This window comes from Danio rerio, chromosome 25, assembly GCF_049306965.1.
Source record: "Danio rerio strain Tuebingen ecotype United States chromosome 25, GRCz12tu, whole genome shotgun sequence".
NCBI classification, from domain to species: Eukaryota; Metazoa; Chordata; class Actinopteri; order Cypriniformes; family Danionidae; genus Danio; species Danio rerio.
The window spans coordinates 13,371,019-13,394,314 of record NC_133200.1 but is presented as its reverse complement, the minus strand read 5'-3'; the positions used below and the strand labels follow the sequence as shown (position 1 = coordinate 13,394,314).

The following is a 23,296-nucleotide window of genomic DNA, read 5'->3' as shown; positions in this document are numbered from 1 at the left end:
ATCCATAGTAGAAAAACATATACAATGGAAGTCAATAGTTACAGGTTTCCAGCATTTTTCAAAATACCTTCTTTTGTGTAAAACAGAAGAAACTCATAGTAAGGGCTGAGTAAAAGATGACAGAATATTCATTATTGGGTGAAGGAATCTCTTTACCGAATTAGTAGTGCCATATACTGTTTACTATGATTTAACACATTTGTGGAGCCTGTTTAGCCAAATGGAACCACAGAGAAGGTTTTACTGTTAGACAATATGTTGTTTTATATTTCAATATCATATACTGATACAACAAATAATTCCCCCCCCTGGTACAGTCAAGATTGCAGACTAACTTTTGAGACTAAATTGTTCAAACTTTGACAATTTCAGTTTAAAGTAAACTGACTCGAGTAACTGGACTGTGTTTGACGGCTTTTATGTATACGGCTCCAAGAGAAGTTGCTGAATACCTAAGGTCTACTTGATGCCAAGCAGATACACTGCATAGGTCAAACATTGGGAACACAAGCAACTCTGGGTTCAGGCCTGTATTGACCTTATCCTAAAATGCGGAAGTGCGCCTGTTTTCGCAATTGTCTTAGAACTTTGTTTCAGTCGCCTATGGGAGAAATGACTAGGAATAATAAACGGCAAAAAAGGGTCAAACTACTTGCTCTACAAACAAATGTTTGCATGACTATACAGACCAAGTAGAATAATATAACAAGGAAATATCAGTTTGCAACATCAAACAGCGAAACAAGCAGTTTTTATTGTCTAAAAATGAATGAAGTGAATGAGACCGGAAGTCTTGTGCCTAAAAGATTCAAATGGCAGCGCCCGCTCGTCCACAGAGAATAAGGTGAATAGTCTCATAATGACCTCACTGTGGTTCCCCCCACAGTCCAAACACATGCGCTATAGGTGAATTGAGTAAACTAAATTGGCCGTAGTGTATTTGTGTGAATGCAAGAGTGTGTGGGTGTTTCCCAGTGTTGGGTTGCGGCTAGAAGGGCATCCGCTGCATCAAACATATGCTGGATAAATTGGCGGTTTATTCCCCTTATTAATAAAAACTAAGCCGAAAAAAAATGAATAAATAAATGAATATGCTGTTCTAATTAGGATTACAATTAGGATCAACTTTATTTTTCCCAGAGAAGAAATTTGTCTTGGGCAAAAAAGTGCTACAACGTTGCTTTAGGCAGACAATAAAATCAGTAAAACAAACAAAACAATTAAGAACAAACTATTAATAACATACATCCTTTACAGAATAAGACCATATTTGAAGTTTATGGCCTGTGCAAAAGGCTGTTGAGCAATGTTGACTCTCAGAGACTTTTATTCTGAAATCGCGTCACAAACCGAAACCGAAATAGGCGCTACTGAATACAGAGTGAACTGTTGCTGCACGAGACTTTGCCGAGCGCGGCTCGTTAACTAAAGTGGCGCTGGAAACGTGTATTGCTGCTATAATGAGTGTCTGACTGGATGTAATTGTGCTTCTGTGCGTGTTATGAAAGTGAGTACAGTTCCGGTTATAACCATTATTCAGAAGTTATACTTATTAGTCCCAGTCATCACAGAGATACCTGATGTGTCATAGTGCTAATTAGCATGCGTTAGCATCGCGATGCTATTCACTGTTTGTTCAGCTGAAGTGATTCAAATGTATAATGTTTGTTAGTAAATGTGGATGTTAGAGTGTGATTACATCCAATTATGTTCATTTTGTGAGGGAAGAGCCTATAATGTATATGTTAGTGCTGTCATGTGTAAGTTTGTTAAAGTAATGATGTATATTACTGATTGCTGATGCTGGAGTGTTGTTATTTGTCTGTTACAGAGAAACCACAACTTTCATAAGCACAACTCATCGGCTACACGCTCATTTAATCAGGAAATCACCAATGAACAGCTAAGCAAGTGCAATCTTCAGTATATTGTGAGGAAAGGGCTCTTATGCGTCAATGGCCAAGTGATAGACTCATAGCACTCTGAAGGCTCATTGGACCACGGTATTCATACACATACTTCGGACCAATCACAAGGCTGGGCCTAAACGTCACGTCTGTGTGCTACTAATAATTGTGCTTTATAAATCATCCTCTTAACCTGTGCACCGGAACCAATTGGACACTTCATGGTACATCTGCTAATATTCACAGTTGGCTCTTCTCTCTCATGTTCATACTTACTTGCCACAATAAATCAGTTTGTTTTCATCCTTCCCTCTGTCGTGTTCTAACAGACACACCTGGTTCACTGCTATACACAACGAGTTAGCCTCTGCTATCAGGTAGCCTTCGCTACAATTTTGGTCCTTCGAGCCGGAGCAGCTGTGCTGGGAGTATGGAACAGAGTGGTGAAGGATTCTGGGCCCCACATACTCGGCCCAAAAGGCAAATAAGACAGCCATCATACTTGAGAGACTATGAAGTCGGTGCAGTGCGAACAAAGGTGCGTGAGCCCATACATAACAGCCCAGCACATCACACATATAGAGAGGAACATTGGAGCCCACAGCCTCATGTTAGGTGGAGTGGTGCACCAAATGAGCATGACGATTACTCCTTTCACCAGGATGAGAGCCTTGGAGCTATGAGCTTAAGAGGGCCATGCACCCCAATGCCCTATACTGAAGAGGTTATTGAACAGATTGTGTCACATAGAGAGAGCATGCCAAGACAAAGGGCTGATGAGAGTTTACAGCATAGTTATACATCCCTTCCTGATACTAGAAGGGTAGGACACCCAGAGAAATCCTCAGACAGGGGGCGCACAGTAGATCAACAGGAACTTATTACAGAACACTGGCCATTGCCGCCACCTCCATTATCTGATAATTTCGCTCTACTAAGGGAAGAGGAATGTGATGATAGACTGCCACCACCACCATGGCCTTCCTCACAATATCCACCAGCATCCATAGTAGGGGAGGAGTTAAGAGTAGTCACTGTTATAGATAGGATGATGGGTGAGTTGCAGCTCATGCGGGACAATGCAACCTCTAGCATTACAGCACATTCACGTTTGCACTCCACACCTCATGACTCAGGTCGCCCTATGCCTAGCCGACGTCATGAACAATACGGAGCACAGTCCTGGTTACAGCAGCCAGAATCTTTTCCACCCATCATTAATTCACAACGTCGAACTACTCATGTTGAGGAACCTGTTTCTCACTACCAACCCAGGCCCCACCAACACCGTCCAAACTCTTACCAAGGTAGACAATTCACGCCAGTATTAACCACTTTAAGTGGAGGGGATTACAAAGGGCCAACACCTAAAATACCTCTCTTTGTTAATAAAGACCCGATGGAGTTCTCTAGGCTGAAATTAGCCTTAACAAACTTGTTGCCCGCTGATGCTACTGAGCTCTTTAAATATCAGGTTCTTGTGGATCATTTAAGACTTGAGGAAGCTTGTCTTATTGCCGACTCGAATATAAACTCCCCCATGCCTTATTCAGACACTATGGCGGCCTTAAATAAAAAGTTTGGTCAACCGAATCATGTAGCTTTAAAACGGATTGCAGCAGTAATGGATTCACCTGAGGTCCGAAGGGGAGACACAGTTGGCTTTGAGCGATTATCCCTGCATGTACAGTCACTTGTAGGCATGCTGCAGACCCTGGGCCCCGATGGGGAAGTGGAGCTGAGATGTGGCTCACATGTTGCCAGGCTCCTCACTAAGCTTCCCATAGAGATGAGAGCAAACTTTCGACGTCAGATGTTTAATCGCCATGGGCATACACACACACTACTGGATCTGGCAGAATGGCTGAGATATGAGTCGTGGTGCCAGGGCTATGACAACCCCACAGAGGTTCGCTTCCAAAGGACACCTAGCTACCGGGTTGAAAAACGCCACAGTAAGCCAGCAGCCACTGTGCTACATGGATCAGAGAGCTATATGCCAAATCAAGCACTCAGACCCGAAAGTCAGAGCTCATGTGTAGAGAAGGGAAAAGTCAAGGTGAAACCCTACTGCCCATATTGTGACTGTACGGAGCACTTTTTAAATAAGTGTCCCAAGATTCAGAATCTCACTAGTGAGGAAGTGAGAGAGTGGATAAGAGCTAAGAAAAGATGTTGGAGATGTGGGAGATCACATCAGGCTGCTCAGTGTGACCTTAAGAGGCTCTGCAGTGTATGTCAAGGCAAGCATCTGAAAGTTCTGCATGATGTCAACACACTTCCCAAAGATGAGCATCCAAAGGCAGAGAGCTGTCTTGTTAGCACTAGTACAGAGGTGCTTTATCTTGACAGGCCCACAACAACCTCTCGAGTTCTGCTAAAAGTCATCAGAGTTCTCTTGCAAAATAAAGACAATATACTCGACACGTACGCTATTCTAGATGATGGGTCGGAGCGTACAATGCTCCTCACAGAAGCTGCCGAGAAGCTTGGCCTACAGAAGAAGCCTGAAGACATCGCTCTCCGTACCATACGGCAAGAGGTCCAAACACTTAAGGGATCCTCTGTTTCATTCAGTATCTCATCTCCCATCAATCCCAGGAAAACTTTCCGGATAGTAAAAGCATTCACTTCTCCACGCCTTGATCTAGCTGACCACTCATACCCCATCATGAGTCTGAAGAGGAAATATAAGCACTTAGCAAACATCCCCCTCCATCCATTCAGCCGTGTCAAGCCACTTGTTCTAATCGGAGCTGATTACCCCCACTTACTTACTCCAATTGAACCAGTAAGACTGGGCCCTTCAGGAGGACCGGCAGCTATTCACACCAGACTTGGATGGACTCTCCAAGGACCCACACCCTTTGCTCATTGGGTGTCAGACACCAGTCTGTGTCTTCTCACAAGCGTTTCACCTGAGACAACAGAACTGATGCGGAATGTGGAGAAGCTCTGGAGGATGGACACTCTACCATGTCAGAGTGATAAACAGGCAATGCGATCAAGGCAGGATAAGGAAGCAGTTGAGCTCCTAGAGGCTGAGACAAGACGAGTCAACGTTGCAGGCGTTCTCAGGTATGCCACACCCCTACTTCGGAAACGAGACATACCTCCTCTCAAATCTAGAAAAGAAGCTGTTCTCCCAAGCCTTAGGAGTACAGAGAGAAGGTTGAGCCGGGACCCTCAACGAGCTGATGAATATGGAGCAGCTATCCGCAAGCTGGTAGAAACTGGAGCAGTGAAGAGGATTGACCCAAGTGAAGCCTCCAGCACTGAAGAGTCATGGTATATACCTCACCACTTGGTGAGCCACAACGGAAAGAACCGTTTGGTCTTCAATTGTTCTTACCAACACCAAGGTCGAAATCTAAATGACACTCTCCTTCCTGGGCCAACACTGGGAGCTTCCCTTTTGGGTGTCTTACTGAGATTCAGGCAACATGCAGTAGCAGTCAGTGGAGACATCAAGAGCATGTTCCAACAGGTTCAGCTTTTGCCAAGGGATCGGCCCCTCCTCAGGTTCATTTGGCGAGACATGAGGCGGATGGAACCACCGGATATCTATGAATGGCAGGTCTTACCATTTGGGACTGCATGCTCACCCTGCTGCGCCACCTTTGCCCTCCAACTGCATGCGAGGACTCACAGCAAGGAAGGAGACGGAGTCAGGCATTCAGTTGAACAATGCTTTTATGTGGATAACTGCCTCCAAAGTGTGGATACTGCAGATGAGGCCAGGAAACTAGTGGACCAAATCAGGGAAGTTCTCGCATCTGGAGGGTTTGAGATTCGGCAGTGGGCCTGTAACTTACCTGACGTCATCAAGCATCTGCCTGCGGAAGCGAGGTCTGACAGTATGGAACGATGGCTCTCCTACGATGAGCCTGATCTGCTGGAACCTGCCCTTGGACTCAGCTGGCACTGGGGGACAGATACTTTAAGATACAGAAGCCGACCTCTGGAGTATGGAGCTTTGACACTGAGGAATATCTACAAAGTGTTAGCACGACAATACGACCCCTTGGGATTTATCTTGCCCTACACGACTCGCGCAAAGCTGATAGTGCAGCGCATGTGGGACAAACCGAGGGACTGGGATGACCCACATATTCCCCAAGATCTGCAGGAGGCATGGAAAGAGTGGGAGTCAGAGCTACACTTGTTGCCTCACATTTCATTTCCTCGACCGTATGCTTCAACTCCTCATAGTCAGATGATTGTCTCCAGGCAGATTCACGTATTTAGTGATGCCTCCGAAAAGGCCTATGGAGCTGTCTCTTACCTTCGAACTGAGGACGGCCAGGGACAGGTGTCTTTGGCATTCCTGGCGGCCAGGTCCAGGGTGGCACCTCGTCGTCAGCATTCAATTCCCCGACTTGAGCTCTGTGGTGCTCTGACAGCTGCCCAACTAGCAAAGACAATTGCACGAGAATTAACAGTGGTCATAGATCAGACAATACTGTGGAGTGACTCTACAACAGTGCTAACTTGGTTGAAGTCAGAGTCATGTCGCTACAAAGTCTTTGTGGGCACTCGTGTCGCTGAAATCCAGGAGCTTACAGGAGGGAGTTCCTGGCGTCATATTGACTCGTTGCAGAACCCAGCGGATGATGTTACCCGCGGAAAAACCTTAGCAGAGTTAGCAGGACAGAACCAGTGGAGTCAAGGGCCACCCTTCCTCCTTAAAGGGCCTGAAGAATGGCAATCATCACCAGGAAAGCAACCTGATCTAGACACTACTGAGTTCAGGAAGCTTACTTCATGTGGAATGATAGCAAGAGCGGAGAGACAAGAAACATCACAAGAGCAGTCTTTTGCATCTTAGAAGGAAATGGTTGAGGCCACAGCCCAGGAGCTGCATGGGGCGGCAGATGGACGGATGCCGAAGGGTCGGATCCTGCCCTGAAGCATCCTATAGTCTTGGATCCAGCACATACTGCCACAAAGCTTCTTATTCAGGACTACGATGCTCGTCTTTGTCATCCAGGCCCTGAGCGAGTGTTCGCAGAGATGCGCCGCAATCTTTGGATCATTCGTGGAAGGGAGGCAATCCGAAAGGTGCAACAGCAGTGTCAAGAATGCCGCAGGTGGAAATCCAAGCCATTAGTGCCAAAGTTAGCAGACTTGCCTTTAGCCCGCCTACGTCTACACAAGCCAGCATTCTACTCCACTGGGGTCGATTGCTTCGGACCCTTCCAAATAAGAATCGGACGGCGTTCAGAAAAGAGATGGGGAATCATCTATAAATGCTTGACCACACGCGCAGTTCACCTGGATCTTCTGCACAATATGGATACAGACTCTTTTCTTATGAGTCTTAGACGATTCATTGCTCGCAGAGGGACTCCAGCTGAACTTCTTTCTGATCAGGGCACGAACTTTAAAGGAGGAGAAAAAGAGCTTCGTGACTCCTTCAACAGCATGTCCTTGGACCTCCAACAGCTCCTAGCTAAACAGAAGATTGACTTTCGCTTTAATCCTCTTGCAGCTCCTCACTTTGGGGGTACTTTGGAGAGGGAGATCAAGTCAGTCAAGTCTGCTTTACATACCGTGATGGGTGTCCAATCAGTCTCAGAAGAGGTACTGTACACTGTTTTACTCGAGGTTGAAGCCATTTTGAATACGAAACCACTGGGTTACACTTCATCCAGTGTTGCTGACTTGGATGCTATAACCCCGAATGTTCTTCTGATGGGGCGGCTCGATGGAGCCCTACCTCCTGTAGTGTACAGTAAAGAGGAGGGCCTAAGCAAGCGGAGATGGCAGTACTGTCAAGTTTTGGCAGATCACTTTTGGTCTCGATTTATTAAGTATTACCTACCATCCTTGCAGTGCTGACAGAAGTGGCATGGCACCCCAGCTGACCTCACAGTGGGTACAGTAGTCTTGATGATGGACCCCCAGTTCCCCAGAGCTTTCTGGCCAATTGGTAGAGTGATAAAAGTGCATCATAGCGCAGATGGTCACGTGAGATCGGCAGACATTAAGGTCAAAGACAAGATCTACACCCGTCCGGCAGTCCGACTAATTGTTCTCCCAGAAATCCCAGAGTCTGAGGAGGATGAGCAATGCCCTCCACCAACTTCAGATTAACAATTGAGCCTTTTACATGAGCAAATTGCACACAATTTGGGGGCGGCTGTGCAAAAGGCTGTTGAGCAATGTTGACTCTCAGAGACTTTTATTCTGAAATCGCGTCACAAACCGAAACCGAAATAGGCGATACTTAATACAGAGTGAACTGTTGCTGCACGAGACTTTGCCGAGCGCGGCTCGTTAACTAAAGTGGCGCTGGAAACGTGTATTGCTGCTATAATGAGTGTCTGACTGGATGTAATTGTGCTTCTGTGCGTGTTATGAAAGTGAGTACAGTTCCGGTTATAACCATTATTCAGAAGTTATACTTATTAGTCCCAGTCATCACAGAGATACCTGATGTGTCATAGTGCTAATTAGCATGCGTTAGCATCGCGATGCTATTTACTGTTTGTTCAGCTGAAGTGATTCAAATGTATAATGTTTGTTAGTAAATGTGGATGTTAGAGTGTGATTACATCCAATTATGTTCATTTTGTGAGGGAAGAGCCTATAATGTATATGTTAGTGCTGTCATGTGTAAGTTTGTTAAAGTAATGATGTATATTACTGATTGCTGATGCTGGAGTGTTGTTATTTGTCTGTTACAGAGAAACCACAACTTTCATAAGCACAACTCATCGGCTACACGCTCATTTAATCAGGAAATCACCAATGAACAGCTAAGCAAGTGCAATCTTCAGTATATTGTGAGGAAAGGGCTCTTATGCGTCAATGGCCAAGTGATAGACTCATAGCACTCTGAAGGCTCATTGGACCACGGTATTCATACACATACTTCGGACCAATCACAAGGCTGGGCCTAAACGTCACGTCTGTGTGCTACTAATAATTGTGCTTTATAAATCATCCTCTTAACCTGTGCACCGGAACCAATTGGACACTTCATGGTACATCTGCTAATATTCACAGTTGGCTCTTCTCTCTCATGTTCATACTTACTTGCCACAATAAATCAGTTTGTTTTCATCCTTCCCTCTGTCGTGTTCTAACAGACACACCTGGTTCACTGCTATACACAACGAGTTAGCCTCTGCTATCAGGTAGCCTTCGCTACATGGCCCCTGTTTAATTTGTTCCCCAATTTCTGTTTAACAGAGAGCAGATTTTTTTGACACATTTCTAAATATAATAGCTTTTACTACATATTTATCAAGACACTTCTATACAGATTAAAGTGACATTTAAAGGCTTAACTAGGTTAATTAAGTTAATTAGGCAGGTTAGGGTAATTAACTAAGTTATTGTATAACGATGGTTTGTTCTGTAGACCGTATAGCTTAAAGGGGCTAATAATTTTGTCTTTAAAATGTTTTTTTTTTTTTTTTTATTCTAGCCAAAAATAAATCAAAATAAGACTTTCTCCAGAAGAAAAAATATTACCAGACATACTGTGAAAATGTTCTTGCTCTGTTAAACATCTTCAACTTCAACTGTATAGCTGCATTCTTACAGCTAGAAGGTTGCTGGTTCGAGCCTCGGCTGGGTCAGTTGGCGTTTCTGTGTGGAGTTTGCATGTTCTCCCTGCGTTTGCGTGGGTTCCCTCCGGGTGCTATGGTTTAGCCCGTATTTTTTTTCTGATTGGGTAGGCTAAAATTGTCCATAGTGTATGAGTGTGAATGAGTGTGTGTGGATGTCTCCCAGAGATGGGTTGCGGCTGGAAGGGCATCCGCTGTGTAAAAACGTGCTGAATAAGTTGGCGGTTCATACCGCTGTGGCGACCCCGGATTAATAAAGGGACTCTGATAAAAATGTATGAATAAATGAATGACCCATACCGCTCAGCCCTACTGCATTTATTTATTGCACTACTCGAAATAATACCTGGTCATTTCTGTCATGGAAACATATAATGTGTGTACATTTATTATCAGTGTGTTACTGAAATGCAACCTGATTATTTATATACTGTACTCTGTTAGCACTTACTGTAGTTATTATAAAGCAAATGTCTGTGCACACTTGCTATGTATCCCTTCTCATCAACTGATGACAGTAGCTAACTGTAAACATCAGGAGTAAGATACTGTAACTGAATGTTAAATGTTTTCTTTCAATGGTTTTCTACGGGAAAGTGCTAAGCGTGTAATTTAGCATCTTGTGTTTGGTGTATAAAGCATGTATTATCAATAAATAATCGTATCTGTGTTTCCATTTCCCATAAAGGATTGTGCTGATAGTGAGCGGGTCTCTGTTAAACTTCACTGAATGAGTGTGATTACATTTATTAATGTGATTTATGGACTCATTGTTCAGTGTTTTTATTTCAGACATCTTCATTATAAAACCTAACGACTAGCATTAGCGCTAGTAAAATTATTGATTTTGCATTCATAGTGTTGCTATCGTGACACATCTTCAATTTAAATATGGCCTCTTCAATATGTAAATACTAGCCTGATCTCACGAGAAAAAGTAAGTATTTTGCCAGTTTAGTGGCTAATTTGTATGAATTTATATGAGTTCAGTCGTACGAAATTGTAAGATTTTAAAAAGGAGGCGTGGCACCTAAACCCACCCCTAAACCCAACCATCATTGGGGGATGAGCAAGTCGTACTAAATTGTATGAATTAGATCGTACGAATTCATACGAATTAGCCACCAAATCATAAAGTTACGAATTGCCGTGAGATTGTGTTGGTAAATACACTTTGATGCCTTTTAATGTAAATCCTAGAATAAATAGACATTTCAGGTGATCACCTTTCATTGGGATTCTGCTTCTCTGTCATCAGTAATCTGATAATTTATTAAATAAAATCTTTAAAAGATGTTTTTGTAGTTTATGACAAACTAAAGATTAATATGGTAATAATAAGAATTACTTCAAAGTTTTATTGAATATATTAAAGCTCATTCATACATTCTGCATCCAGCATCTTTATTTCCAAATATAACCTATTGGCTGATGATACGCTGTGCTACATTAAACATATCGTTTATTGGAGACGAAAGGTAGCTTTAAAGATTTATATTTCAATGAAAACAGTAAAGACACAGGACCCTATCATACACCCGGTCCAATGTGGCGCAATAGTGGGTAATAGTCTTCTGCTACTTTCAGCTCGGCGCAATGGTCATTTTGAGGTGTTGCACCACACTGTTTAAATAGCAAATGCATCTGCGCTCAAATGTGCGCCCATAGGCGTTCTGGTCTAAAAAAGCAGGCGTGTTTTGGCGCGTTGCTATTGTGAGAAACTGTAAATAGTCTGTTCTTTAGACCACAACAAAGTCGGTCTATTGTCTGGCGCAAAGTGCGCCTGGCTTTCACACAAGATGTAGAGCAATACGCAAATATCTTACATATAAAAAGGTATAATATATTAATGATATATATAATATTGATATATAGGATATAAATATAAATGATTAAAATATTACAAAACATATAAATTTCTAGCCTACATGAATTTAAAAACCACTGCCTTACTTCATCTCGGGAGGCTTTTTCATTTCATTTAATTTGCTTTTGTATAATGTTATTATTATTGGCATTATTATTTATTATATCCATTTTTGTATTTGTTTTTTAAAAACAAGCTTAGTTTTGTCCACCTGTCAGGTTTTAGACCATATGGGGCATAGCGGGTGTATTTGGAAATAACTCAGTATTTTGACCACACTTTGTTATTATTGTTCATTTATTCGTTTGCTGGAAATTACAACTGAACAAATTAAATTAATTATTTATAGGCTAATTGATGTCTGTGTGGTAAGATTTCCCTATCCACGAGAGCAAAAGCGAAAGTGAATTTACTTTACGTCAAAATGCGCTTGTGGCGCGACGCACCTGGCTCTTAAATGGAATGGGAGATGAGACTGTGATTGGTTTATTCTCAAAACACACCTATAACTCATTAAGAAAATAAACTCAACCCTTTTAGACCATGCGCCACGCCGCAAAGCGGATTTTCCCGTCCTTAAATTAGCAAATATGCGTTCTGACATGCCCTAAAAGCGTTTGCGCCCTGCGTTTTGTGCTCTGCGCATGGGCCGTCAAAATAGAGCCCACAGTGTTTGGGTAATTGGCTATACAATCTATTGTATTTCTTTAAAAACACGATGGGAAAACTTGGTCAGGATGTAAATAACCTTTTTTTAATTCTTCAAAACTTTTAGATTACTCTAGGCTTCTTTTACTTCTATTATGTATTTGCTCCATTGCATGTTCTCATTTTAAAAACACGAAACTAGTTTGCACTCTGAACTGGTGTGTGTTTGTGTGTGTATGTGTGTGTGTGTCTTCAGCTCCTCCAGCTTCACACAGAGCCTCACAGACGCAGCAGAAGAAGCTGATTGTGTCTGAATCTCTTACCTGTTGACAAGCCCCTAGGGAAGGTCAGTCTGCTTCTGGATGTGACTCTCTGTGCGCCTCTGAAGGGGAAACAGTCACACAGGATGTTGTAGAGCGTCACTCCTATTGACCAGACTGTAGGTGGAGTGGCATTGTAGCGATGTCTGCGAAACCACTCAGGAGGAGCGTATGCAGGAGTGCCCAAGAGACACAAGAAGACCACAAACATCTGCTCAAAATGCTCCAGTACAGATAAATCCCCTTTAGTTGATCAGCTGAAGTTCACAAACATCAACAGAACATTTCCTTCTGTAACTCAAACTCACCTGCAAAGTATTTGTAGGCCGAGCGCTTCAGCAGAGCTCCACAGCAGAAGTCCAGTAGCTTGATGTCCTGGGACTATGTGGAGATCAGCAGGTTCTCTGGCTTGATGTTCCGGTGCAGGACGCCGCAGCACCAGCACTTTCTTGGCCAGATGCTCGTCCAGACAGCCGTTCTCCTCACAGAAGCTCTGGAGATCTTGGCAAGGAGCCGGACACTCCAGGATCAGGACGTAGCGTCTGGGATGGTCAAACCAGTCCAGCAGCTGCAGGACACTGGGGGAGCCAGGAGCTGAAGTTATGCGGGTCATCAACGCCACCTCCAGCGGCAGCTCACCCTGACCGTCCTGCGAGACAAACCCTCCAGTATATCCGGGACTGAATCAAACACTGCAAACACAACAGACTCACACCAAAACATACAACTTCACACCTTCCTGATTGTGACACGTGAGATTTACTGACAGCAACATTTCTAAAGCATGTCTGAATGAAGGAGGGAAGAAAGGCTCTTACTGGCAGTCCATCAGACCTGCCACAGGACTATTTTAGTACAAAACAACTGACATCAAATATTTATTGTCACAACTGATTGTCATTCTCTAATTGTCTTTAATTCTCTAATTGTCTGATTTTCAGACTCTAAATTCTCACTCAACTATTTTTTTAAAGAATCCTCTCTGCTTCAGTTCTGCCCCCTACAACATGCAGTCATTAATTACATTAAGATGGTCCTGGTGTCCACTACAGTGGACATTTTAAAAAGGATGTTTAGAAACAAACAAGTTAACAGCTTTGAAAGCTATACGTATTGTTCCTGACACTTTAACAAACAAATATATACGTAATAATAATAGTAAAAAAACATTTAAACAGCTCAATTTTACATACCTCACTCCTTCCCATAAAATGTGCTTGTTTGTATGTCGGCCATTTGGATGTAGTGTAGGAAATGGTTCCTAGCATGCCAGCCAATGTGGTATATGCCGAAGCATGCTAATAGGACTTTTAATTTGCCAGTAATCTGGGTTAAGCGCTTCCTGTGAACTGTTTGCCATTTCAAAATCGGCGCATTTAAGGCATAGATATATATCTATGCGTTTAAGGTCTTTTTTCTTTAAAAATCAGCCATTTCCACTGGCTGAGTGATATCCGATATAAAGTGGGTCTCAGATTGTACAAGAAGCACTGCATTAAATTACATTTCCCCCTGCCATGTCTTTAAAATATGAGCATTTATTTTACCCCAGTATATTCAATGGAGCTTCTGCGTTAGCCTGCCGATTCTGACTGGCGAGTGTGTGTAAACGGCTGAATGTCTCGTTTTGCACTTGAGCAACTAAATGAATGCCAGAGTCTATTTAACTGATTGTATTTTAACTACATTGCAAGATCGATGCTGTAAATGGTATCGTTTAAAATGGAAAAAAACTAATAATAACAGGTAACCTGAAGATTATCAGCATGGGAACAGCACTAGCTAGGCATATACCCAATTCAACAGACATATCAAAGTCCAGGATGTCCTCTAACAGTACAACAGGACTAGACAAAAAAATCAAAGAAAATGCATGAAAACGCAATGTCCACTACAGAGGACACAAGTCAATGGACGGGGTCTCAGGAGGATATACTTTAATAAATATGTTTCTCAGAAAATAATGCAATAATTGTTCTGAAAGCAGTTTATAATGCCTGTAGATTCCACAAATTGAGAATATCATCATCGTCCACGTCTTCAATATGGTACATTTAGATGAGCTCGGTTTTTTTGGTGTTATTTTTAAAAACTTCATTCACTTGAATTTCCTTTGGATAAATGTAAAGATTTCTCTCACTAATATAGGCGATGATGACGCAAAGGCTGTTCGGGTGGTTAAAACGATGGCCAAAAGGTCCAGAATTTGACCATAAATCATTTTATGTAAAAAATATATATTATAGTTTTGTAATAAATGTTTTTGTTTAAAATAACTATGATCAGTAAGCCACATTAATGTGACGCGAGTCACGTGACATAACCGAGCGGTAACTTTAACTGACATTTGAATCTTTGATGCGACATCCATAGTGAATAACGTTATAATGGGTCGAAAAGAGCAAGAGAGACGAAGAGAAAGCAGGCAACAGCGTCATTGTCGCAAAATATTGAACATATGTACAAAAAGACTGGCAAACAGGGTAAGACTGACGTTACTTCCTTACAGATGAGAATCTGTCCCTATCAGGTTATAGGCTGGCCGCATTAGCCGGGTCGTCCATTTGGACATTGTTGATTTGTCTCGTACACGACCTCCCTTTACCTTTTTATTTTTTGACTTGTGCCATAACAATTTTTGAAAATAACTGTCCGATAAAGGCTTTACGACCGGAGAATGCGCTAATCCCGTCCAATGTTTTGAGGCTGTTTACACCTGCTCACTTCATTCGTTTTATTCTGATCTGATATTAATCCGACACACTCCAAACGACACTGGACAGGTCTAATTAATGTATTATTTTGTTTTACACAAAATGAATTAAATTGTAATATATGACCTGGAGAAAATCTGACCTGCGCCTGTTTACAGCCAAACACACTTAAAGTGCAAAATAAATAAATACATATTTACTAAAATAATAAAACATGTGTTCTGACTTTACTTTATCTAACAAAAAAGTCAACTAGTCATGTTCAACTACACGATCTTTTAGACTAATATGAAGCATTTTGTCAGTTCATTTCGTTAAGTATTTATTTCATTTTATTATTTTTCTTTCACTTTATTCGTTTTATTTTTTATTACACTAAAATGATCAAATTAAAATCTTCAATTAATATCAAATGGCAGCATTACTTTACAGAGATGCAGCATGCTCCTGTAGTCCTGTGAAAAGAGATGAAAAATAAAAGAAAAAAATTGGGAATTTCTTTTTATTTCAAAGGTAAAGGGGTTTGTTTTGTGGGTTAGTATGTTATAAAAAATAATTGAGCATAATGGCAGTAATCTCAAAGCTTGCCTTGTTCTGAATGAAGCACAACGCCTCCTGTAGCCTGCATTTGTTTTACTTGTTTAACACAAAACGGGGAATAAAAAGTGTCCAGCACCAAAATCCTCCATAAATCAATACGTTTTAAATAGAGTTTTATATAAGAAGTAAAATCCACTGATAATGATAATGTTTTAGCGATAATATTTTAGCTCATAGATGAATTTCATTATCAGTGAATTTGACTAATTTACAAGAAAGGCATAAAAAGGGAATTAAGAACTTTATTTTAATTATTACTGTTTTAATGTTTTATTATTCAGATGGCCAATGTCTGACTAGGTGAGGTTATTTGTGCATAACGTTTTTTTTCTTTCTCTTGTGGACTGATAATGTATGGACTATTTTAGCCCAACCCTTCATATTTCTTATTCAATCTTTTATATTTAAAACACTGAAGTCCACTTATTATTGACTGTGATATACAACTTTAATACATGTTTGTAAATTAGTTGATAAATACATTTAATACATGTTTGTATGCTTTATTAGTAAAAGATAATAAATGGTGCTGCTCACTGCAGTTTATACTGATATTTCTGATAGCAATTTAATAATAATTGCTGAAGCTTTCATCACTGTATATGTCACGCTTTATCTGTTACGAATTTATTATCTGACATAAACAGCAACTGAGTATTAGGGCGAAACAAACTTAGGCGATCAGAGCGCCAACTTGGATCACCCCGCGCACCTCACCTTACTGATGACGAATAAATAGAACGAGAAGAATGCCGTTGCCATGGCCGACAGAATTCCTCAGAGTGACAAACGATCGAGTACAGTGAACAGTGATTTAATGACTTTAGCGATTTGTTTTGCATCTCAAACAGAAAATAATATGTCAACTGTGTTTTTTACTCGAGAAAATTTGATCACGCCTGTATTTGTCCACAACTATCATCAGAGTGACTCGATGGCTTCTCCTACAACTCCTACCATGTCGAGAAGCCCAACAGGTGAGATGAGAGTTTACAAAAACGGTGTATTTCCACCTATTATTTAATAAAAACTATAAAATAATAATATATCGTCATATAACGCAACTTACCGACTTAAGAGGCAAATATTCAACCTCTCGATATTGTAATTGCTTCGTGTCGTTATGATATTGTGTATTTTCTGACTTTGTGATTGAGGCCTGCTGTCTGTCAGTTTATGTATTGACATTCTGGCTTTTAAGTTTCTCCTTTCCACTCTACAGAAATTGTGCCTTGTTAAAGTTTCTGATAAAAAAACATTCAAATATTACTTTAATTTAAACTCTATGTGTAGACCTGCACAGTAATTTTCTTAGTTTTTGATGTTGTGGAGGAATATTTGTTATATTTGAGAAAACTGAGTGAAAATGTTATATTTAAGTCTTTTATTTGTTTAAGCAGTGATAAATTAATACAATTGAGGGAAAGTTGATTTTACATTCACACATTCTGACTTTCTCCTTTAAAATTTAATAACAGAAATATTGTTTCAAATTATAAATGGGGAAATCATCATAACACCCAACGACTATCATTCTACAATCTTGTTTACAGTCAATTAATTAGTGATAATTTTAATTTGAAGTCTTACTTACATGCGTTTTCAGACCCAATATTCAAATTAGCATGGTAAACAACATAGAGAGCGGTGAATGAACAAATGTGCAAATATAAACCCAACTTTACATCCATAATAATAAATGTCTATAGCTCTGTTTCTGTAACTGAAGTTCTGGAGCAAGACTTCTCTTTTCATTTGGATTTCTAAGACTGATTGTTAAATGTTTAAAGTTATAATTTACTCACAGATTTCTTAACTGAAGATCCAGAGCGAGAGAAATTGTTCACTTAAGTTTGACGATTGCTAATGGAAAGCTAAAAAAATGTGGATTAGTTTTTTTGTGGTGGAGAAGTGGTGCTTGAGGAAGAATGAAGATGTAGATGTGGCACCCACTGACAAAAATTAAAGAAAGGCTTCATAAATTTGATTAAACATTGTGAGGGTGATTGTTAAATAGCTCAAACTATAACTGTAATAAAATATTCTATAACTCAGAATATTGACTCAAAAATGAGTAAATGGATGACTTACTATTTATCAGGTTGTATTTGTCATTTTACATCATAGAAATGATTTAATTAATTAATTGTAGTTTACAAACATTTTCTATTATAATTGTACTTTTATTGTTGATGTTTCTTTTGTGTGATTGTCTTTTATATGTTCAATTTTCAGCAGTTTGTCTATTTTAAACCTGTGGATTAATGAGTTTTCTAATATTTCCCTGTTCATTTCCTTTACTTTAGAAAACCCAGAGAAACGGAGGAAAGGGAAAAGAGTCTCTGCTTTCTTTAAGAGAGCATGGAAGGCTGCAAAGCGCCCTTTCCTTAGCTGTGACCGGAGCAGAGTGGTTCCCTTTGAACCACAGTCGGATGTCAATGATTTCGAGCATCTGCCTGTTCCAGGTCCCTCCAGGACCGTCACAGCACATGCAGACCTTGAGCCGGTGTTGCTGCCAGGCCAGGTCTGTGAAGAACCTCAGCCGTTGAGTGTTCCGGGCCCCTCCAGGATCAAGCAAACAGCAGAAGTGCCAAATGCAGATCCGGCCCGTCCTGAGTCCTCAACGGCCCTCACAGGTCATGTTGACACTGAGCAGATGCGTCCGCCAGTCCAGGTCTGCGACAGTCTCGAGTCGTTGGCTGTTCCTGGAACATCCAGGATCAAGCCAACGACCATCGCAGATCATGTTGACCCTGAGCAGATGCGTCCGCCAGTCCAGGTCTGTGAAGATCCTCAGCCGTTGAGTGTTCCGGGCCCATCCAGGATCAAGCAAACAGCAGAAGTGCCAAATGCAGATCCGGCCCGTCCTGAGTCCTCAACGGCCCTCACAGGTCACGTTGACACTGAGCAGATGCGTCCGCCAGTCCAGGTCTGCGACAGTCTCGAGTCGTTGGCTGTTCCAGGACCTTCCAGGATCAAGCCAACGACCATCGCAGATCATGTTGACCCTGAGCAGATGCGTCCGCCAGTCCAGGTCTGTGAAGAACCTCAGCCGTTGAGTGTTCCGGGCCTCTCCAGGATCAAGCAAACAGCAGATTCGGCCCAACCTGAGTCCTCAACGGCCCTCAACGGTCATGTTGACACTGAGCTGGTGTGTCTGCCAGGCCAGGTCTGTGAAGATCCTCAGCCAATCAGTGTCCATGGCCCCTCCAATACTAAGAAAATGATGGATGCAGATTCGGCCTGTCCTGAGTCGCCTCCGTCTGTTCAAGACCCCTCTAAAATTGATGGGACTGATGGTGAGTCATCCTGAATTTGGTTCATTTTATTTCTGCCATTTGTTATTTTTTACGCTTTGTTGTTTTTAGTTTATAAATCAAACAGTGTCGTTTGTTGTACTGTTGGTTGTGTATTAATTAATACAGTGCTAAACATATATGAGTACACCCCCACAAATCTCATTTAAATTCATATTTTCTATAGGATGCTTTACAATATTATATTTGTGCATGTACATTAGTTTAGTCAGTACTGAAGCCAAATCTGGAGCTTATCTAACAAAATCACTTACAATAATGGTTCAAAAATTAGTAGCCCAAATGTATATGTTAGGAGAAAATATTCAAATAAATTTTCCAAAATAGTAAAAATCAAAGAGAAAAAAATATATATAGACAATTTTGTTGAAATTTGTTTTTTGTTTTGCACAGATTTAATTGTATTATCTTTCCATTTCTAAAAATGTTCTGTGACTAAAATATTAATTTAATAAATAAATCTGTTTAATAAATCTGTTTTGTTCAAATGCACCAATATATATTACCCATAATCACTGAGAAATGGATAAAAATATTCATTTTCACAATGGGGTGTACAGCATATATGAATAGTTTGAGCACTGTAGCTGCAGCTCTGTTCATGGAGATGTTTCTGTTTGTTGTCTTCATTTTAGAAAAACCCAAGAAAGGAAGGAAATGGAAAAGAGTCTCTGCTTTCTTCAAGAGAGTATGGAAGGCTGCGAAGCGTCCTTTCCTGTGCTGTGACACAGATGTAGTCCAGCGTTTTACGCCACAGCCTGAGCCCGAGCTCGAGTCAGACCCAGACCTTGACTCAGAATGTCTGCCAGGCCAGGGTGGTAAGTCATCATTCTGTAATTCGTAATTAATATAAATTAGTAATCAGTTTACTCCTGCAATTCTGATAAAAGTTGCTGCTTTTAGATCATCGCAATAGATCAAGATTTGAAGGACAGGAGTCATTTATTTGATCCGATTCATACCAGACAATCCCAATAATTCTCCCTGCTTTATTCTGTTTTTCAGGATTTGATCTGTCTCAGTTTGAAGTTGGAGACCTGATTGGAAAAGGAGCTTTTGGCGAGGTGTATGTGGCATCTCACAAACGCAGGAAAAGAGTAAAGGTAGAGAACTATTTTTTAAATTCAGTCAACATTTTCCTCCTGATTATTAAATATAAATCATTTGTTGGCTTTAATTTAATTTGTTGTTGTTGTTGTTTTTTTCGCAGGTTGCCCTGAAGTGTATGATGAAGAGTCAAGAGGACCGTTATCTGGACGTTGTAAGTTGAATAATTCACACAACAGTGAAAATGTGCCGAGCATTTACTCATCCTTCACTTGTCACTTGTTTTGAACACATGAATGTCGGGCTGTGGAGTTAATTAAAATTCATTTAACATTAATGGAGAAATCTGTTTTCTTTCTAGGATGGTCATTCCACACCTGTGCTTGCGGAAGTGGCAATGATGCTTAGGTTGATGAATGCACCGCGATGTCCAAACATCATCAGATTACACGACTGGGTTGAGCTTGAGGACAACTTTGTTCTCATTCTGGAGTACGCAGAGTCATGCCAGACCTTGCTTCAGTACATCAAAGATACAGGGGACATTGAAGAAAACCAAGCACGCCGGTTAATGCGTCAGTTGATCCGAGCCGTAATGTTCTGCACCGAGCGTGGAGTTTTCCACGGTGATATACACACGGCGAACATCCTGGTGACTCTACCCCGATTAGAGCTCAAATTGATCGACTTCGGTTGTGCTCAGCCAATTACCCACAAGCCTTTCAATAAAAGTGACTATCGAGGTGAGTTGGCATTTTGTGATAGTTTCTTTGTTCACCGTATTGTCTTATGAAATGACTGAATTCTGGAAATGTCTCTCTTACAGGAGCTGGACATGGCATGCCACCTGAGGCTTTGAGGGGTCGTGTATTCCATGCTAACCCGGCATACGTCTGGACAATAGGCATCATGCTGTATGAAATAATGCATGGACGACTGGCCTTTTGTAACAGACAGTCATTAATGTTTGGCTCCATTCAGATAAACCCCAGATTATCCACAGGTAAGCAGACACCTCTGAACAATCCCAGCCTCAGTGACAGAATAACACATGTCAGTCATTAGTCAAATGGATTAAATATAATGCTCACAGGACCTGTAGATATTAAAGTCACTTAATTGTGGATGTTTTGTAACATTTGATGTAGTAAGATTTAAAGACGTTCATGAATCTTGAGTATGCAGACGTATTTCACACTCTCTGTGCCACTTTTCAGCATGCGTGGACCTGATTTCCCAGTGTTTGATCCGTAATCCAGTTCAACGGCTACAGTTACATCAGGTTGAAGAGCACTGCTGGTTCAATCCAACGACCCCAAATTCTCTGAAGCAGTTCTTCAAGAGAAGGTAGAGGAACACACAGAGTTTTATTTGACAGCCCTTCATATTACTGCTTAAATAGCTTTGTGTTGTTTCTGATTGTTTTTCTCCATTTTAGAAAACACTAAAGAAGCGAGGAGGAGGAGGAGAGCACCATTTCCAGACATTTCACAAGACTGTTAAAGTTATTAATTACTCCCTCATGTCATTCCAAACCCCTAAGACCTCACTTTTCCTCAGTGTCAGTTCATGACGTGTGTTGATGAGAGCTCTGTCCTGCGCTGTATGTGTGTCGCACTGCTGACGTTGACCTCAGATGTGCCCACGCTTTGTTTAAATGAGAGGAAGTCGCGCAGGCCTCTGGGTTAAACACCAGCAGTGCGACACACATGCAGTTAAGGACAGAACTTCTGAAGTCATTATTTCTGTTTTATTATTTTTGTGTTTTTCTGTCTGCATAAAAGAAGTTTCGCTTCAAAATGACAGCTCTAGCTCCAAACTCCCTGACACCTTTCTTCATCTTCAGAAAACAAGTGAAACTATTTGAGATGAAATGCGAGAACTCTCTGATCCTCCGTAAACCACAAAGATGAAGAAATGTTTAAATCCCAGAAAACTTCAAACCATGAGAGCTCTGTCCTGCGCTGTACGTGTGTCGCACTGCTGACGTTTACCTCAGATGTGCCCAAGCTTTGTTTAAATGAGAGGAAGTCGCGCAGGCCTCTGGGTTAAACCTCAGCAGTGCGACACACATCCAGTGCACTGTGCTCTTATGAACGTGTGGTTTGAGGGTCAGAGAGCTCTCAGATTTCATCTAAAGTTTTCATTTGTGTTCTCAATATGAAGTAAACATGAATTTGAACTAAGGACATGAGGTCAGTAATTAATGACAATAATGGTGATTAATGGTGCCTAGACTGCAGCTCCGCACAAGACGTTTGGCCAGAGGAGAATTGGTCGTGCCCAACTAAGCCTGGTTTCTCTCGAGGTTTTTTTACCTTCACTTTAGTCAATTGGTGAAGTTTTGTTCCTCGCCACTGTCGCCGATGGCTTGCTTGGTTTGGGACTTGTGGAGCTGCGCTTCGATGGATTTGCTCTTTAGTGTTTGGACTTTCGGCAATGAGAATTAAACCACACTGAACTGAACTGAACTGGACTGAACTGAACTTCAACTCTGAAAACTGGACTGACAATTTAAACATATATGAATCTGGTGTTCTGTCATAAGAGAGAGAGATTGTTAAGTGTTCAGAATATTTTGTAATGAATTGCTTGTATGTATTGTTAATAATTCAAATAAAATCATGTGAATCAAACTGAAGCTCTGATCATCATTTCTGTGACTTTTCTAAATCAGTGGTTCTTAAACTGTGGTCTGTGTACGACTAGTGGTACGCGGAAGAATGAAATATGTCAAATATATGCTACAAACATTTCAAAATTTATCAATAATTATGTATAATGTGCCATATATGACATATAGCCTATATTTCTATAATCTGTAATCTGCCACATTTAACTGTTCAGAGTTGTAACTGCTTTATTGGGCCTACTACGCTACTGTATTTCAATACTGCTCATTTTTGGTGGTACTTGGAGATAAAATTTTTTCTGAGGTGGTACTTGATGAAAAAAGTTTGAGAACGTTCGAGGTTACAGAAGTAACCCTTTGTTCCCCGAGGAGGGGAACGGAAGTGCCATAGAGTGGATTGATTGAAATCCATGAAATGGGAGGATTCGGTTCAGAAGCCGCTTGTCTGAAAGAGTATTGAACGGGCCAATGAATGCAATGAATTGGCAGCGTAAGCTTGCACAGGTGCACTTCATTGCCAATTATCCCAGCATATAAGCACACCTGGAGCGAGCAAACGCCATCCTTTTAAGATGAAGAGACTTTCAAACAGCTAAGGGACTGTCATTATGGCGACGGAGTATGGCACTTCCGTTCCCCTCCTCGGGGAACGAAGGGTTACTTCTGT

At 41.1% G+C, this 23,296-nt stretch overlaps 3 protein-coding genes across 6 annotated transcripts in view; 2 read left to right on the top strand and 1 right to left on the bottom strand.

Annotated features, from left to right (window-relative positions):
- LOC141380917 (serine/threonine-protein kinase pim-3-like) overlaps positions 1-23,296 on the bottom strand; it is a 54,867-nt gene that overhangs the window by 11,556 nt on the left and 20,015 nt on the right. Inside the window, exons 1-3 of one of the 2 annotated variants that reach the window (XM_073942935.1) lie at positions 13,513-13,670; positions 12,628-12,968; positions 12,323-12,465 (exon numbers count right to left, since the gene is read on the bottom strand). In XM_073942935.1, coding sequence (XP_073799036.1) covers positions 12,323-12,465; positions 12,628-12,968; positions 13,513-13,587 — 559 coding nt within the window. In that variant the 5' untranslated portion in view covers positions 13,588-13,670. Of the gene's footprint in view, positions 1-12,115; positions 12,969-13,512; positions 13,671-23,296 lie in introns of those variants that run through there. The other variant, XM_073942936.1, reaches the window with a different exon arrangement.
- Positions 1,373-10,140, top strand: LOC141380913 (uncharacterized). Of its 2 annotated transcripts, none has more exons than XR_012400293.1 (3): positions 1,373-1,507; positions 1,832-8,272; positions 8,597-10,140. XR_012400293.1 is itself a non-coding variant. In XM_073942918.1 (3 exons), the coding sequence occupies exon 3, from the start codon at positions 2,338-2,340 to the stop codon at positions 6,733-6,735; it is 4,398 nt and encodes a 1,465-aa protein (XP_073799019.1). In that variant the 5' UTR covers positions 1,373-1,507; positions 1,832-2,131; positions 2,237-2,337; the 3' UTR covers positions 6,736-8,981. The 2 variants fall into 2 exon arrangements, 1 of the variants encoding a protein (XP_073799019.1); XM_073942918.1 differs by having other exon boundaries at positions 1,832-2,131; positions 2,237-8,981.
- On the top strand, positions 14,607-22,638 carry LOC137489393 (uncharacterized). Of its 2 annotated transcripts, XM_073942925.1 has the most exons (10): positions 14,607-14,802; positions 16,518-16,610; positions 17,940-18,932; positions 19,586-19,768; positions 19,956-20,053; positions 20,161-20,211; positions 20,359-20,740; positions 20,824-21,000; positions 21,215-21,344; positions 21,436-22,636. In XM_073942925.1, the coding sequence occupies exons 1-10, from the start codon at positions 14,778-14,780 to the stop codon at positions 21,443-21,445; spliced, it is 2,142 nt and encodes a 713-aa protein (XP_073799026.1). In that variant the 5' UTR covers positions 14,607-14,777; the 3' UTR covers positions 21,446-22,636. The 2 variants fall into 2 exon arrangements, with proteins under 2 accessions (XP_073799026.1, XP_068073704.2); XM_068217603.2 differs by lacking the exon at positions 14,607-14,802 and having other exon boundaries at positions 16,071-16,610; positions 21,436-22,638.

Coding starts and splice junctions, on each gene's coding strand:
- LOC141380913 (XM_073942918.1), top strand. CDS start 2,338: ATGGAACAGAGTGGTGAAGGATTCTGGGCCCCACATACTCGGCCCAAA.
- LOC137489393 (XM_068217603.2), top strand. CDS start 16,394: ATGGCCGACAGAATTCCTCAGAGTGACAAACGATCGAGTACAGTGAAC. Junction 20,054..20,160: donor AACGCAGGAAAAGAGTAAAG/GTAGAGAACTAT, acceptor TTTTTTTCGCAG/GTTGCCCTGAAGTGTATGAT. Junction 20,212..20,358: donor AGGACCGTTATCTGGACGTT/GTAAGTTGAATA, acceptor TTTTCTTTCTAG/GATGGTCATTCCACACCTGT.